General features: G+C 29.4%; 2 protein-coding genes across 5 annotated transcripts in view; both read left to right on the plus strand.

The window, feature by feature from the left end:
- The window catches only part of Camta (Calmodulin-binding transcription activator), a 283,055-nt gene that overhangs the window by 211,671 nt on the left and 52,419 nt on the right, over positions 1–18,965 (plus strand). The window lies entirely within an intron of this gene.
- Positions 5,818–11,944, plus strand: LOC142241102 (uncharacterized). The gene is made up of 2 exons (XM_075312839.1): positions 5,818–6,223; positions 11,080–11,944. Exon 2 carries the CDS (start codon positions 11,098–11,100, stop codon positions 11,404–11,406), a length of 309 nt encoding a protein of 102 aa, XP_075168954.1. The 5' UTR covers positions 5,818–6,223; positions 11,080–11,097; the 3' UTR covers positions 11,407–11,944.

Below are 18,965 nucleotides of genomic sequence, written 5' to 3' on the forward strand. Positions count from 1 at the left end.
TCATAAAAATCCATCTATATTTGCCGTATGTATAAATAATTTCCTAAAAAATTTAATATTAAAAATAATCATACGCACTATGGGTCAAATGTAAAGGGCATTTGATTTGAGTCGTAAAAATTGTAGATTTTTTTAAATGAAAAGGAACGAAAAAAGCTTTTCTCTGGGAAATATAAATAGATTTCTTTAATTCGAAAATAGCCTCGAATCTCAACTACAATTTACGTTTTTTTTTTTATAAAAATCCGTCTTTATTTGCCGTAGATATAAATAATTTCCTAAAAAATTTAATATTAAAAATAATCATACGCACTATGGGTCAAATGCAAAGGGCATTCGATTTGAGTCTTAAAAATTTTACATTTTTTTAATGAAAAGGAGCGATATAAACTTTCATTTAAGGAATATAATCATATATTTATAATATTGGTGTCCTTCCGTTTTATTTCACCACATACTTATTTGTAATTTTTTAATGTAGAAAATGGAATATTTAAATCTTTAGTTACTCTTTATTTGATAAAATTCGTTCCATATTTGCCTAAGATATGGAGAAATTAATAACAAAAAGCTACTATTAATAATTATCATACGCAATATAGTCCCCTTAGAATTATTGAAGCAACCAGTCAATTTAAATATGAAATTCTTTCTTATTTCATCTTAATTGATTTTGTCTCTCTTTAAATCCTTCGTAAATTCATACATAGAATATTGACTTCAAATGGCACTTTATTCGGTGTTTATTTATCTTAGACATACATAAATTTATAAAAAAAAAATAATATTAATAATAATCATACGCAATATAGTCCATGTAGAGACATTTTTAGTTTGTAATATATTTTCTTTTTAATTTTTTATCATTGAAACAATAAAAACTCGTTCATTTTTCCAACATTTTTTTTTAATTTTTAATTTGTTGAGTATATTATTACATACTAACAATTTTCAAAGAATTAATTGCTTTTGACTTTGTCTTATATTTATAATATTGGTGACTTTCCGTTTTACTTCATCACATATTTATTTGTAATTTTTAATGTAGAAAATGGAATATTTAAATTTACAATCACTCTTTATTTGATAAAATTCGTTTCATATTTGCCTAAGATATTAATAAAAAAATACTATTAATAATAATCATACGCAATATAGTGCCCTTAGAATTATTGAAGCAACCAGTCAATTTAAATATGAAATTCTTTCTTATTTCATCTTAATTGATTTTGTCTCTTTTTAAATCCTTCGTAAATTCATACATATAATGTTGACTTGCACTTTATTCGGTGTTTATTTATCTTAGACATAGATAAATTTATAAAAAAATAATATTAATAATAATCATACGCAATATAGTCCATGTAGAGATATTTTTAGTTTGTAATATATTTCCTTCTTTTTATTTTTTTATCATTGAAACAATAAAAACTCTTTTAGTTTTCCAACATTTTTTTAATTTTTAATTTGTTGAGTATATTATTACATGCTAACAATTTTACAAAAACTAACGGCTTTTGACTTTATCATATATTTATAATATTGGTGACTTTCCATTTTACTTCATCACATATTTATTTGTAATTTTTTATGTAGAAAATGGAATATTTAAATCTTCAATTACTCTTTATTTGATAAAATTCCTTCCATATTTGCCTAAGATATGAAGATATTAATAAAAAAATACTACTAATAATAATCATACGCAATATAGCCCCCTCAGAATTATTGAAGTAACCAGTCAATTTAACTATGAAATTATTTCTTATTTCATCTTAATCGATTTTGTCTCTCTTTAAATCCTTCGTAAATTCAAACAGAGAATATTGGCTTCAAATGACACTTTATTCGGTGTTTATTTATCTTAGACATAGTCTAATAATCGATTTTGTCTCTCTTTAAATCCTTCGTAAATTCAAAGAGAGAATATTAAGTTCCAGTGGTGTTTATTTATCTTAGACATAGATGAATTTATAAAAAAATACTAATAATAATATTCATACGCAATATAGTCCATGTAGAGACATTTTTAGTTTGTAATATATTTTCTTTTTTTTTAATTTTTTATCATTGAAACAATAAAAACTCGTTTTTCCAACATTTTTTTTTTTAATTTTTAATTTGTTGAGTATATTATTACATACTAACAATTTTAAAAGAATTAATTGTTTTTGACTTTGTCATATATTTATGATATTGGTGACTTTCCGTTTTACTTCATCACATATTTATTTGTAATTTTTAATGTAGAAAATGGAATATTTAAATTTCCAATCACTCTTTATTGGATAAAATTCGTTCCATATTTGCCTAAGATACGGAGATATTAATAAAAACGTGTTCTATTTATAATAATCATACGCTATACAGTCCGCATAGAATTAATTGAGGATATGCGGTATATTTCATTCATTACTTATTTTTCATTTAGGCAATTCAAATAGAATATGTAAATCTCTAATCAGTCTTTAATTGAAAAAATTCCTCCCATATTTGCCTATGATATGGAGAAATTAATAAACAAATTACTATTAATAATAATCATACGCAATACAGTCCACTTTGAATTATTTGAGGTATATTTTGTACCATAATTATTTTTAATTTTTTTGTTTTGAAGTAGAAAATTGAAATGGAATATTTAAATGTCCATTCACTCTTTATTTGACAAAATTCGTTCGATATTTGCCTAAGATATGGAGAAATTAATAAAAAAACTATCAATAATAATTCTCATTCGCAATACAGTCCACTCAGAATTTTTTGAGGTATATTTCATTCCATATTTATTTAGCCCTTTTGAATTTATTGAAAAATTAAAATAGAATATGTAAATATACAATCATTCTTTATTTGATAAAATTCGTTCCATATTTGCCTAAGAATAATAATACGTGTTACTATTAATAATACTCATACGCAAAATAGTCCACTTAAAATTATTTAAGGGTTCAAGGTATAATTCATTCTATAGTTATTTGTTATTTTTTAATGTAGAAAATTTAAATGGAATATTAAAATCTCCAATCAATCTTAATTTGATAAAATTCGTTCGATATTTGACTATGATATGAAGAAATTAATAAACAAATTACTATTAATAATAATCATACGTAATACAGTCTACTCAGAATTATTTGAGGATTTGAGGTATATTTATTTCCATTTTTTTAATTTAGTAAATTAAAATAGAATATTTAAATGTCCAATCACTCTTTATTTGATTAAATTCGTTCCATATTTGCCTAAGATAGGGAAAAATAATTAAAATTTTTACTATTAATAATTATGATTATAATCATACGTAATACACTTTATAATACTTGTGACTTTCCTTTAAACTTCATCACATTTTTAATATAAAAAATTGGAATGGAATATTTAAATCTCCAATCAATCTTTCTTTGAGGTATATTTCATTCCATACTTATTTAGCCTTTTTTTTGAATTTTGAAAATTAAAATAAAATATGTAAATATCCCATCACTCTTTATTTGATAAAAATCGATCGATAGTTGCCAAAGATATGGAGGAATTATAAAATAATTTCACTATTAATAATAATCATACGCAATATGGTACACTTATAATTATTTTAGGATTTGAGGTATATTTCAAATATCCGATAATTGTTTCGTATTAAATCATTATTATTTTTAGAAAATTGGAATGGAATATTTAAATCTCCAATCAATCATTCTTTGAGGTATATTTCATTCCATACTTATTTTGCCTTTTTTTGAATTGTGAAAATTAAAATAGAATATGTAAATATCCCATCACTCTTTATTTGATAAAAATCGATCGATAGTTGCCAAAGATATGGAGGAATTATAAAATAATTTTACTATTAATAATAATCATACGCAATATGGTACACTTATAATTATTTTAGGATTTGAGGTATATTTCAAATATCCGATCATTTTTTCGTATTAAATCATTATTATTTTTAGAAAATTGGAATGGAATATTTAAATCTCCAATCAATCTTTCTTTGAGGTATATTTCATTCCATACTTATTTTGCCTTTTTTGAATTTTGAAAATTAAAATAGAATATGTAAATATCCCATCACTCTTTATTTGATAAAAATCGACCGATAGTTGCCAAAGATATGGAGGAATTATAAAATAATTTTACTATTAATAATAATCATACGCAATATGGTACACTTATAATTATGTTAGGATTTGAGGTATATTTCAAAAATTTTTTCGTATTAAATCATTATTATTTTTCCAAAATTTTTCTTAAATATCTACATCCCATAACCGATCCCAGAAACTTATTCCCATCGAGTAGCATTTATGATTTTCTTAGCTCGAGTAGCATTTATGAATTTCTCTTTTTTTTTTGGATAAACATCACATCAAAGATATATGAAGGCGATATCATGATTCCCTTCAATATGTGTATACAAATTATGGTAGTTCTTGTTGTTGTTGTTATTGTACATAAAAATTAATCAATTAATATGATATAAATGTCACGATTTATTTGTCACAATTTGTTGTGAACACACCATGTGAAAATAAAAACTCAAAAAAAAAAAGACTTTCGTTCAAGTGTTGTGATGTGGTACTTTAATATTTATAAAAATGGTTGTTGAGCATGGGTTTTTTGCAATTGCTATGGACATGCAACCAAATAAAATAAAAGATGATATGATGGGAAAAACCATTTTTACTTATCAATTTGATTGTTGGTAGCGATAGGAATATCTGATTTTTTGTTTTTCTTAACACAAAAATGTCCTCTCAATATTCGAGCGCGCTCATGTTTACCATTTTATGAATAATTTAACATGGTTGTTTTGTTTTTCTCCACGACTTGTGTTTTTCTGTTTTTTTTTTCATGTTTTTTTTTTCTACTCCACTTTATGGAGTATGATGTGTGATTTATATCCTTCTGACACACACACTTTTGACTCTCATTCGTTGGTGGAGTTCGTTTTGTTTTTTGGCCAGAACCATCTGTGGTTATATTGACTATAGAACTGACACACATCATAGTATGGGGAGATTCAGTCAAGTCCATTATGTGAACCACTTTAGTGTGACATATTGTCGCGAATTTCAAATTTTTCTTCATACAATATGTCACACAGTGGCATATAAAGAGAACGATTTTTTTGTTTTCTATAAAATATATAAGTTTGAAGCAGATATCTATTTAAATTATGGATCAATATCTGTAATTTGCAATTAATTTGTTTGAAAGCTCTTAATAATTACCAAAGTTATAAAATAAATAATATAGAGTCCCCATATTAATATTAGTCATACGCAACATGGGCCCAATATTTGATTTTTATTTTTACAGAGATTTATTGGGAATTTTAAAAATATAATTATAAAAATATTCTAACCAGTAGCACACTCTCTACTAGAAATTCCATAGAATAGATCACGATGACATAAAGTTATAAAATAAATAATGAAACAGTCTAACAATTAACATGGGACCAATATTTCAATTTTATCTTTTTCAAGATTTGTGCCAACTTTAAAGATAATTTCAAAAATATTCTAACCAGTAAAACTATTTCCTTTTCGGACAAAAGCTGAAGGTGATAGAATCTTATGTAATTTCTACTAGAAATTCCATGGAATAGATATGACGAAATATCAGTCATACGCAACATGGGACCAATATTTGAATTTTATGTTCACAGAAAATAATATTATAATATTTGAGCTAACAATAAATTGTTGTTACAGAAAATTTTTGTTTAAGTTCAAATGCCGTTTTCTTAGCTTTTGTTAAATCATATAATCATTTTCAAGTGTAATCCCTCCGTTAGGATTTGTCTATGCCTTTTTCTGCCTTTCGGTACGAAAATGAGGACATTTTCTAACGTCAAATGTCATCAACCCCCGCCTTTCGGCATCCAAGCTTTTTGGTCATTCTCTTTGAGACTCTCTCGCTTCTACGAAGGTAAATATTGTTTGACGAACAATAATTTATTAAATAAAGCCCATACATTTTGGTTCAAATTCTAAACCAGTGCCTTTTTATTTCTTTTCTACTTTTATGCCACGCATTCATTGGTCCATTCGAGCCGAATAATTGTTGGAAAGTATTAATTCGGTGTTTTTTATTTCTTCCTCGAAGGCAAAGGCTACGCCACCAACAACAACAAACGATTGACGATCACCATCCTCTACGAGGCATTTTCAATTTATTGCACATAAATATAATTATATTATCAACAACCAAGGTATGTACTTTCAGTGATAATTAAAAAGTGAGCATATCCTTCGGTGTGAATATAAATAAAACAGAAATAAACACTCGCCTACGGTCGCTTTACAACTCGTATTTTATATCGGTTGTACATTAAATCTCTACGAGAAAAAATTAAATTATCCGTCGGTCTTTAATACCCGGTTACATTGTCATTAAAGTGTTGAAAAGTGCGTTTAATTCCACTTTGTTTTCGTCCAAATATTCAACGTCAAAGTTGCATTTAATTTTCGCTGTATTTTGTCATTTGTTTGCGTATACATTGTTGTGTTTTTCTTTTGGTTTTTTGATCTTCGATCGGCATAGAAAAAACAAAAACAATTGCATTGGTTGTAAGCATTGGTTTGCCAATAGGCATCAATAGTAAAGTGTTATACAGTTGCCGTTCAACTTGCTATACACACGTACGCACACAGGTGTTACAACCAACATACGTTCGAACTGCATACACGTTGGTTTATTAGCGTGGGTCGCTTACGGCGCGAAATTATAAAAATAATTTTTTGCAAGTTCAATTGAGAAAAGTATTTATTGTTGATTCCTACGGATATCGGTCGTTTACTATTATCGTTCGTGTTACGTGGTAGTGTACCCTACGGTCGGTCGATATAAACAATAAAATAACAGTATTTATTATATATTATATTATCGTAATACTGACATATTTGAGTTTCCACGAAACTTTTTTATTTTTTATATTACTGTTGTTGTTGGACCTTACTGTTTCGTAGTGTGCATCTTACAGTCCGTGCACCCTACAATCGGTCAAGTTGATATTTTACAATCTAAAGTTCACGACTTTTTATTGTTTTGTAATTTTTCCATTTAGCAAGTGATATTCACGATACACTTGCACAAATTTTGTGTATCTACGTACACTGGGAGAAATTTTGGATAATATATACACTGAGAGAAACTCTCTCGTAATATATGAAGTTTTCAATTTTTTCGATAATTCGCCACGCAAAAATTATTCTTTGTATTCTACGATACACTGAAAATATTTTTTGTATTCACGATACACTTGCAAAAATCTTTTGGAACACAGGGTACACTGGAAAAATATTGTAATATTTTCCAAATAAAGATTTTGCATATATTTCGCCACGCAAAAAAGGGTTTCTTGTATTTACGATACACCGGAAGAAACTTTACGTGTTTTCATACACTTGGAGAAATTTTTCGCCAATTTTTACAAAAAGTTGAAATACTTATAATTTACCTTGCAGAGCTAATTTTAGCTGGTATTTCCAATACACTGTGAGGAAATTGGTGTATCGACGATACACTGTAAAAAATTGGTTGTACTCCGTACACTGTGAGAAAGTTTCGGATCTCATTTTTTGTGTTTTTGTGGTAATCACGTTACCTTACTCACATTTTTAGTACTTTCGGTACACTGCGAAAAATATTGTGTGTTGACGATACAACTTTCGCATACACTGAGAGGAATAACTGCGTTTTCATTTGTTCGACGACGAATCGAAGTAGCGTTTGGATCGATTTATACTCTTTTCGAGAGTTTTGGACATCACGTGTCAATTTTTTCGCCCTTTAAGTTTGACAGTACTTGATCATAATGACTACTACACCACTGACTGCTTTCACAAGAGCAACTGACGCAGTAGTCCGATTTGAAACGAAGTTTCACAGTTTGCGAGACGATGATTTAACCGCCTATAGACTAGAATGTCATGGTTCCGAGGCTAAGTCGTTGTGGGAAAAAGTTAAGGGCTTATTCGACGAATGTCTTGACTTTGTTTCCACACAGAGCAACGCAACCGAGGCAGTCGCCGCTGCTGACAGCAAATATGACGTGGCTTATAATTGTTATCTGAATGTCATGGAGTCAATTCAACGTAAATTGGAGGCACTACGTGCACCATCTAAGCATTCTGCTAAATCGCCTCGGTTGGAGGACCAAACATCACTTTTGAATGTTTCCCATAGGTCCGATGAGTCACGCGGCTCTTCTATCAGCTCTAGGGGAGACAATAGTTCCTCCCACAGTCTCAATCTGCCGCCTTGTGATATAGATGTTTTTGACGGCGATTTTCTCAATTGGCCGACATTTAGAGATTTCTTCACAGCAGTATACATTAACAATAGCCGACTTAGCGATATTGAGAAATTATGTCATTTGCTCAAGAAGACCAGTGGTGAAGCTCGCGAGGTTGTTTCGAAATTTCCGCTCACGCATAGAAGCTTCGCTCTTGCGTGGAAGGCACTAAGGGGTACTTATGATAATACCCGCCTATTGGTGAATCACCAACTCAAATTATTATTCGATTTACCAGTCATGGAGTCTGAGACCAGTTCAGGACTGAAGAAACTACAACGTGGTATCTCGACATGCATTTCGACAATGTCCATCTACGATGTGGCCACTGACGATTGGGATCCTATCCTCGTCTTTTTATGCCTTCAGAGGTTGCCGAAATGTACTGTTACACTTTGGGAACAGAGTATTAAGGACAAGTCTGCTTTGTCTTCTTGGTCAGATTTGGACTTCTTTCTCACGGAAAGAATCCAGACATTGACATGTCTTCGCGATATCCGCGGCATTGACGCCAGGCCTCCGGCCAACAAAAGAGTTCGTTCGCATTTCACGAATGCGAAAGCACCTCGTTCCCCAACAAGTACGCCTCGTTCCTCCCAGTCCTCTCCTGACAGATTATGCGTTCTCTGTCGACGACAGCATCACCTCAGAACGTGTTCTAGGTTTCATAATCTTTCAGTTCTTGAGAGGATGAATATTATTAAGCGCCATCAGTGCTGCAGGAATTGTCTGTCCCGCAGACATATTGCAGCTAATTGCCCCAGCGCATATGATTGCGGTAAATGTGGTAGAAGACACCACACTCTTCTGCACAGGGATATATCAAATGATCCCATAACTTCTCCGGTCGTTTCCGCACCGCTTATACGAGATACCGGGGTAGCATCAGTGGATACCGATCAGCCTTCTACATCGACTGGCATTGTGTCAGGGACGTCGAGTAGACAGGTATTCCATACTTCGCGTACTGGAAATGTATTACTAGGAACTGCAATGGTGAATATCGTTCACCAGGGTATCACGTATCCTGCTAGGGCCTTAATGGATCCCGCTTCGGAATCATCCTTTATTACGGAAGGATTGCGGAACCGACTTGGACTGAGCACGTCTTCGACTTCGGCTACAATTTCTGGAGTGAATCAAAGTGTTTCGATCACGTCGAGAGAACTTTGTTCACTTTGCATTGGTACCCCACTAGATGAGTCGCTCCTACTGGAGACTACAGCGTATGTTCTTCCGAACATTTCCGGCAACCTGCCATCTTTTTCTCTAGATCGTGACATTGTGTCTAGTATGCCAAATCTACGTTTGGCTGACCCCAATTTATTTGTTTGTCGTCCTGTTGATCTGCTTTTGGGCGCGGATCTTTATCCGAAAATTGTGTTGGAGGGTACGCGAACGAATATTTTGGGATCATTACTAGCACAAAACACAGTCTTCGGCTGGGTTGTCACGGGTCCTATCCCTTCCTCGAATATTTCTGTCTACACGACTACTGTGGACCTCTCCAAGGAAAATGGTCTTCACGAGACACTTCTCCGCACTTTGGGAACTAGAAGAGCTTCCCCGACGTCCTCTCTTATCTGATTTAGATAAGTTTTGCGAGGAAAATTATAAAACGACATCCCGACGGTATTCTGAGTGAAGATACTCTTCCTCTTGAAAATTATTTCTTCGGACAAATCGGAAAGCAAGGACGGCCTGGCTGACACAATTTCTTCGAAATTAGGCATCCCTCTTGTGAAAACCATGAATTTAGACGATTCACCACGACTTTGTCCGGGGGTATATACAGTTATACCATATGAGGCCAGTTTAGGTTACGCCTACAAATGAAAATTTGTTATCTGCCTTATCGCCGGTCATCCACCGATAGAAAGACAATTTGACTTCGATTGGTTTTCACTGCCTTGAATGACATTTTTACACGTCGGTCCGACTCAACAATCAGACTTGTTTCTCCTCGTTTTGAGGTGGAGGTTGTATAAATTCGTATACAATTGCGATATCACACAGATGTATACAGACATATATATGTTGACCCGTCCTAGACATTTCTGCATTGAATACAGTTAAGATATTCTCTGCAAAATATTATCCGGAACTTTTAGTTACAGACAGTGACTTGGACAACTTTTGCATTTGGCTGACGACACGGAGAATGGGTTTCCTCTTTATGTACAAGTCCTACGGAAGAGCATGTACGTTGACGACGTATTGACGGGGTACCATAATTTGAATAATGCGTCTGGTTCAAGGGGCAATATACACCATAATTCTGAGCTGTCTTCTCACATAGAGCGCGACGCTATTTTACCACTACTGGTTTTGACAATGGGATTATGTGGAATGCTTTACAGGTCACGCCTTGATGATAACCCACGGTTATATTTACAAAACTGTCTGCTTTTCTACGAAAGCGGTAACTTTACATGCTACTTTTGATTTGTCCACGACATTCTCGACGAGAACTATTACTCCCCACTACGTGGAAATTATGTCGTATTCGCGATGTTCATCCGGGTACTAACGGTCGTCGTTTGTTCAAATGGATTACATCCTTGTCTTTTAGGGAGTTAACATAGGTCTATCTGTCGCGTTATGCTCGCGTCCTCCCTAGTTTTTGTTACGTGAAAAATCTTTGGGTTGATGGCCGCGTTCGAATCGCAATAGATCGGACTACAAGTTGTAAGGCGACCTACGGTTTCTGGTCACCCTGACCATTATGTTAATTTGGTTTTCCGTTCCGAAATCTTTCTATATTTTCATAGATAGAAAACATAGCAAAGATGGCTGCTACCCTTCCAGAGTCTGAGGACGACGTCCCCATGTTGGATGAGGAACGGGAGATTAATTCTAGCATCGCACCCCTTGCCGATGAACATACCATCAGTACGACTACTGATTCTGCCATTCTGGCCGACAATGTTGCAACAGCAACCAATAAAAAACCGTTGACGACGGCTTCTGGGGTCCCTCCAGGAGAATTGTTTGTGGCTTCGCCACACCATATCACACTTGGGTGTAAGGTAGTCTTCCACTGCCTTCTGACTTTACGAGTCCTCGACACCCGGCTCTTCCGAGTCAAATTTATTTGAAATTTAAAAATCGATCGGGCTTAACGAGTCCATTTACGATCGCGTGCTTGACGAGCACATTTGTAAATATGAATTTGTTTTTGAAAAAATGAATCATGAATTGGAAACAATAACAAGAAAAAACAGAATTGAACTAAAATAAAATGCTCCTTTTTTATTAACTGAAATGTACATTCTGTATACTTTCATTATTTAAATTGAACATATAATTAATATTACTTTAAATTTTGCAACATGGCTGGATGTTGCAAGGCGGGCGGCAATGTTTAAGTTCAAATGCCGTTTTCTTAGCTTTTGTTAAATCATATAATCATTTTCAAGTGTAATCCCTCCGTTAGGATTTGTCTATGCCTTTTTCTGCCTTTCGGTACGAAAATGAGGACATTTTCTAACGTCAAATGTCATCAACCCCCGCCTTTCGGCATCCAAGCTTTTTGGTCATTCTCTTTGAGACTCTCTCGCTTCTACGAAGGTAAATATTGTTTGACGAACAATAATTTATTAAATAAAGCCCATACATTTTGGTTCAAATTCTAAACCAGTGCCTTTTTATTTCTTTTCTACTTTTATGCCACGCATTCATTGTTTTAAATATAACCGTGATAAATAGCGTACTATAGGACAAGATAGCTCAAACTCGTATTTTATATCGGTTGTACATTAAATCTCTACGAGAAAAAATCAATGAATGCGTGGCATAAAAGTAGAAAAGAAATAAAAAGGCACTGGTTTAGAATTTGAACCAAAATGTATGGGCTTTATTTAATAAATTATTGTTCGTCAAACAATATTTACCTTCGTAGAAGCGAGAGAGTCTCAAAGAGAATGACCAAAAAGCTTGGATGCCGAAAGGCGGGGGTTGATGACATTTGACGTTAGAAAATGTCCTCATTTTCGTACCGAAAGGCAGAAAAAGGCATAGACAAATCCTAACGGAGGGATTACACTTGAAAATGATTATATGATTTAACAAAAGCTAAGAAAACGGCATTTGAACTTAAACAATTTTTAAGTTCAACAAATTTTTTGTTGATATAACAAAATGTTTGTTGATATAACAAAATTGGTTGCTAAAGTGACTAAAATCGTAATTGTATTTACAAATTTCGTTGTTAGCTCAAATTTAAACATAATTTTAATTGTATTGACAATCAAATTAATTGATATTTTTTGTGTGTTTTTTGAGGTTTATGGGAACTTTGAAGATAATTACAAAAATATTCTCAAAACGATTGAATTTTATGTATCTTCTATTGGAAATTCCATGTATTACATGTAATTTCCCAATGGAATTATAGGACCATCTTAGGGAGCTGTTCAAGATAGCGTTTTGCAAATGGACCTGATAAAAAATGAATCTTAATGCTCAGGAAATGAGAATTAAAACAAAAGCCCTACTGAAGACTTCATTGCATCTAAGCTCATTTCATATCAATCATATAAATCCTATTATTAATATTAGTCACATGCAACAAAGGACAACACCTTGAATTTCTATCTTTATAAAAATTTATTGAACTTCGAAAAATAATTTAAAAAATATTCTAAAAAAATTTTTGGGAAAAAGTTCAAGAAGATAATGCATTCATAAATTAAATATTCAAACAATTAGTTTAAAAGTTCTTAGTAATTTCTAAAGTTTTAAAGAAATAATGAAATAGTCCCACAATTAAAATTAATCATACGTAATAAAGATCCAAAAATTATTTTTTATTTTTATGGAGATTTATTGGGATTTCACAGAAAATTAAAAACTAAACAGTAAAAGTATCTCCTTTTCGAAGCATAAGAATATCGAAGCATAAGAATATCGAATCTTTTGTACCTCCTTCTACCAATTCCTTCTGGAGAACTGCTCTCGATTGAGTTTGGAATTGGACCGGGTAAGATATGAATCTTTTGGGAGAATTTTAAAAAGACTTACGCTGCTAAAGACTTCATTGAGTAAATCCTACTATTAATATAAATCATACGCAACCAAGGACCAAAATTTTTATTTCATCTTTTTCAATATTTATTGGGATTTTCAAATAATTGCAAAAATATTCTAAGCAGTAAGAATATATTGTTTTCGGGGAAAAGTTAAAGAATATAATGCATTCATATATTTAATAGAAATTATAAAACAGTTCCACTATTAATATCAGTCATACGCAACATGGGACAAAATGTGAATTTTATGTTTGTAATAATCTATTGGGATTTTAATATCATTCATACGCAACCAAGGACCAACATTTGAATTTTATCGTTATAAATATTTTTTTTTTAATTCTAAAAATAATTTAAAAAAGCTATTCTGAGCAGTAAAAGTTTTTCCCTTTGGAGCAAAATTTGATGAAGATAATACGTCGATATCTTTGTAACCAATTTCATTTTCAATAATTATCAAAGTTGTAAACTAAATGATGAAACAGCCCCATTATTAATATCAGTCATACGCAACCAAGGACCAAAAAGTTTAATTTAATCTTTATTGAGATTTATTGGAACTTTAAAGACAAGTAAACTATTAAAAGTACTTTTCTTTCGGAAAAACGTGAAGAAGGTCAAATCTTATGTACCTCTTCATAAGTCATACGTAACCATGGATTTTAATTTTAGTTTTATAAATATTTATTGCAATTTTTTAAATAACTAAAAAAATATTCTAAGCAGTTAACGTATTTCAGTTACGGACAAAAGCTCAAGAAGATTGAATATTATGCATACATTACTAAGCATTTCATACAAAGGAATTACGCTTTTTAGGGAGGGATGAAATATGCATTCTAATTGGAAAAATATGTTATAATCATGGTTACCACTCTAGCCAAAACATTTACTTGTCAAAATTATATTTCTATAGAAAATGTTGTTAAAATCATATTTCTATAAAAAATTTTGTCAACATTTTATTTCTATAGAAAATTTTGTCAAAATTTTATTCCTATAGAAAATTTTGTTAAAATTCTATTTTTGTAGAAAATTTGTCAAAATTTTATTTCTATAGAAAATTTTCTCAAAATTTTATTTCTATACAAAATTTTATTTCTATACAAAATTTTGTCAAAATTTTATTTCTATAGAAAATTTTGTCAAAATTTTATTCTATCGAAAATTTGGTCAAAATTTTATTTCTATAGAAAATTTTGGCAAAATTTTATTTCTATAGAAAATTTTGGCAAAATTTTATTTCTATAGAAAATTTTGTCAAAATGTTATTTCTATAGAAAATTTTGTCAAAATTTTATTTCTATAGAAAATTTTGTCAAAATGTTATTTCTATAGAAAATTTTATTTCTAAAGAAAATTCTGTCAAAATTTTATTTCTATAGAACATTTTGTGAAAAATTTTATTTCTATAGAAAATGTTGTCAAAATTTTATTTCTATAAAAAATGTTGTCAATATTGTATTTCTATAGAAAATTTTTTCAAAATTTTATTTCTATAGAAAATTTTTTAAAAATGTTATTTCTATAAAAAATTTTGTCGAAATTTTATTTCTATATAAAATTTGTCAAAATTTTATTTCTATAAAAAAATTTTTCGAAATTTTATTTCTGTAGAAACTTTGTCAAAATTTTATATCTGTTGAAAATTTTTTTAAAATTTTATCAATATTTATTTCTATAGAAAATTTTGTCAAAATTTTATTTCTATAGAAAATTTTATCAAAATTTTATTTCTAAAGAAAATTTTGTCAAAATTTTATTTCTATAGAAATTTTTGTCAAAATTCTATTTCTATGGAACATTTTGTCAAAATTTTATTTCTATAGAAAATTTTGTCAAAATTTTATTTCTATAGAAAAATTTTGTCAAAATTTTATTTCTATAGAAAATTTTGTCAAAATTTTATATCTATAGAAAATTTTGTGAAAATTTTATATCTATAGAAAATTTTGTGAAAATTTTATATCTATAGAAAATTTTGCCAAAATTTTATTTCTATAGAAAATTGTGTCAAAATTTTATTTCTATAGAAAATTTTGTCAAAATTTTATTCCTATAAAAAATTTTGTCAAAATTTTATTTCTATAGAAAATTCTGTCAAAATTTTATTTCTATAGAAAATTTTGTCAAAATTTTATTCCTATAAAAAATTTTGTCAAAATTTTATTTCTATAGAAAATTCTGTCAAAATTTTATTTCTATAGAAAATTTTGTCAAAATTTTATTTCTATAGAAAATTTTGTCAAAATTTTATTTCTATAGAATTTTTGTTTTTTAAATTTTATCTCTATAGAAAATTTTGTCAAAATTTTATTTCCATAGAAAATTTTGTTAAAATTTTATTTCTATAGAAAATTTTGTCAAAATTTTATTTCTATAGAAAATTTTGGCGAAATTTTATTTCTATAGAAAAATGTTGTCAAAATTTTATTACTATAGAAAATTTTGTCAAAATTTTATATCTATAAAATTTTGTCAAAATTTTATATCTATAAAATTTTGTCAAAATTTTATATCTATAGAAAATTTTGTCAAAATTTTATTTCTATAGAAAATTTTGTCAAAATTTTATTTCTATAGAAAATTTTGTCAAAATTTTATTTCTATAGAAAATTTTGTCAAAATTTTATTTCTATAGAAAATTTTGTCAAAATTTTATTTCTATAGAAAATTTTGTCAAAATTTTATTTCTATAGAACATTTTGTGAAAAATTTTATTTCTATAGAAAATGTTGTCAAAATTTTATTTCTATAAAAAATGTTGTCAATATTGTATTTCTATAGAAAATTCTTTCAAAATTTTATTTCTATAGAAAATTTTTTAAAAATGTTATTTCTATAAAAAATTTTGTCGAAATTTTATTTCTATATAAAATTTGTCAAAATTTTATTTCTATAAAAAAATTTTTCGAAATTTTATTTCTGTAGAAACTTTGTCAAAATTTTATATCTGTTGAAAATTTTTTTAAAATTTTATTTCTATAGAAAATTTTATCAATATTTATTTCTATAGAAAATTTTGTCAAAATTTTATTTCTATAGAAAATTTTGTCAAAATTTTATTTCTATAGAAAATTTGGTCAAAATTTTATTTCTATGGAAAATGTTGTCAAAATTTTATTTCGATAGAAAATTTTGTCAAAATCTTATTTATATAGAAAATGTTGTCAAAATTGTATTTCTATTTACCCTTATCTACAATTTTTGGTAGTATTCTATCAATCGTGGTTACAATCCATTTATAGTCTAATTTGGTCCATAATTCTCATAAAGTAAACCGATTTACAGTAACAAATGTCTATTAATAAAACTCATACGCCAACTGGGTCAAATACTTTGGATTATTTCCATTTGCAGTGCTTTTTTATATGTCATCGAAATATGTTGCAATTATTTCATAAAAAATTATAAGAGATTTTGAAGAATATGTTGAACTTAATTTCTGGTAGATATAATCGATTTACTTCAATAAATTTCTATTAATCGGCTTCTTTCCCTATTTGTAGTTATTTTAATATTTAATCAAAAAAAGTTGCAATATTTTAATTAAAAAAATAAAAGAGATTTTGAAAAATGTTTTGTATCTTATTCATAGTCCGATTTTGTCGATATCTTATAGACATATAGCCGATTTACATTAAAAATGTCTATTAATAATACTGATACGCCAACTATGACAAATAGCCACTGTTCTTCCTATTTTCAGTTATTTTTAATATTTCAATGAAATACTTTCCCCAATTATTTCATCAAAAATTATTTGAAATTTTGAAAATTGGGTTGAAATTTATTTTTAGTCCGATAGGGTCCACATTTCTCACAAATAAAACCGATTTACATTAAAAATATTCTATTAATAACAATCATACGCCAACTAGGCCAAATATATTGGCTTCTTCCCGTATTTGTAGTTAGTCCATTATGTCATCGAAATTGCTTCCAATTGGGTCCATATTTCTTGCAAATAAAACCGATTTACTTTAAAAAAATTCTATTAATAACAATACGCCAAGCAGGCCAAATATATTAGTTTCTTCTCGTATTTGCAGTTATTCCAACATGTCATCGAAATTGCTTCCAATTATCTCTTAAAAAATCATTAAAAATTTTAAAAAATATATTGAACTCCGTCTGAGCTTTGGATTCTTATTTGTTTTAGCTTTAATTGCTGTTTGACTTTCATAGTATCCTTAACAAATTTTTCCACAAAAATATTTATTTAAATTTTTTATCCATTCAAATCACTGTCTATGTAAACATCACTCGTTCTCACTTGCAGTTACTTACTTCCCTTGCGATTTCAAAATGTTCTGTTCTCGCTTGGCCATTTCCATAACATAGTACTTCAAGAAATCTTAAGTAAGTAGGGTGAAAGTGCCGGTGGTGGTGCTGGGGGTGTTGGCGACGGTATTTGTTTCTGATGGGAGTTTAAGCTTTACAAAGTCAACAAAATATCCCAAAGTACTTAGGGATAACACAAAATCCGTTAAGGCTTATTTCCGTTTCCGTTTGCCAACATCTCAAAGTGTTGTTGTAGTTTTTGTTGTTGCACAAATACTTCTGATTCAATCAGCGTTTCGATGGAATTCATCGAAAAAGATTTTGTACGTACGAAAGCAATTTTTTATAATATTTAGTATCGTTCCTCATGTTTTTTTGTGTTTTTTTTTTTAGAATTTGTTTTCATTATACAAAGAAATATTTATGATGGCATTTGAGGTCATTACATATGTTAGACATGTTCCACAGTGCCTTTAAATCATATAAGAGAAAGAAAAAAACAACAACGAATTGGAAGGACAACCCACCAAATAATATTAATAATATTGAGGACATGACATGGCTTTGTAGCTACAAATCACGATACATCGAATAACTGCTGCAGACCTTCAAAAGCTACATAAAATATTTATACAAATCAGCATATTTTACTTATTTTAGATTCTAATATGAGGTAAGGAATTTTTTTTATATTTAGGGTTTTTCCAAGTAGTAAAGTTAACCACATGGTTACAAGTGATTTGAGTTAAAAATATTGAAAAAAAAGTTTATTTTTCCCAATAATTTAGTTAATGATTTCATTTAGGTATTAAGAAAACAAAAAAAACACATGTTTTTATTCTTATGAGATCACGTGTTGCTCATATTTGTCTATGTTTTCATTTCATTCAAGTTACCTTGGATTGCGATTGCAAAACAGAATATAACCACTATCTGATAACATTTCCATGATTCTTATCTCAAATTTGAGTTTTTTATGTAGGGTGAAATGTGTAGTAAATATGAAGAGAATTTCTTCATAGATCACAAATATATTTGCCTGTATTTTATGGGCAATGATTAAAATGTTACCATATTTTAAAAAATATTTTATAATGGAATTCATTCATTGAAGGATTTTTTTAATGAATATCTTCCCGTCTCAGCAAAAAAAATTGGAAGTTGTTCCACAAACATTTCTTTTAAAGCCCATCCCAGAATCTCCCATCGAGTTTTTTCAACTTCCGATGCAGTCCTTTTGGACAAGTCCACAAACATTTCTTCTAAAGCGGATCGTGGGATCCCCCAATAATTTTTTTCCACTTCCGATGCAGTCCTTTTGGACAAGTGCACAAACATTTCTT

The sequence above is a fragment of the Haematobia irritans genome, chromosome 5 (assembly GCF_050003625.1).
Source record: "Haematobia irritans isolate KBUSLIRL chromosome 5, ASM5000362v1, whole genome shotgun sequence".
Taxonomy (NCBI): Eukaryota; Metazoa; Arthropoda; class Insecta; order Diptera; family Muscidae; genus Haematobia; species Haematobia irritans.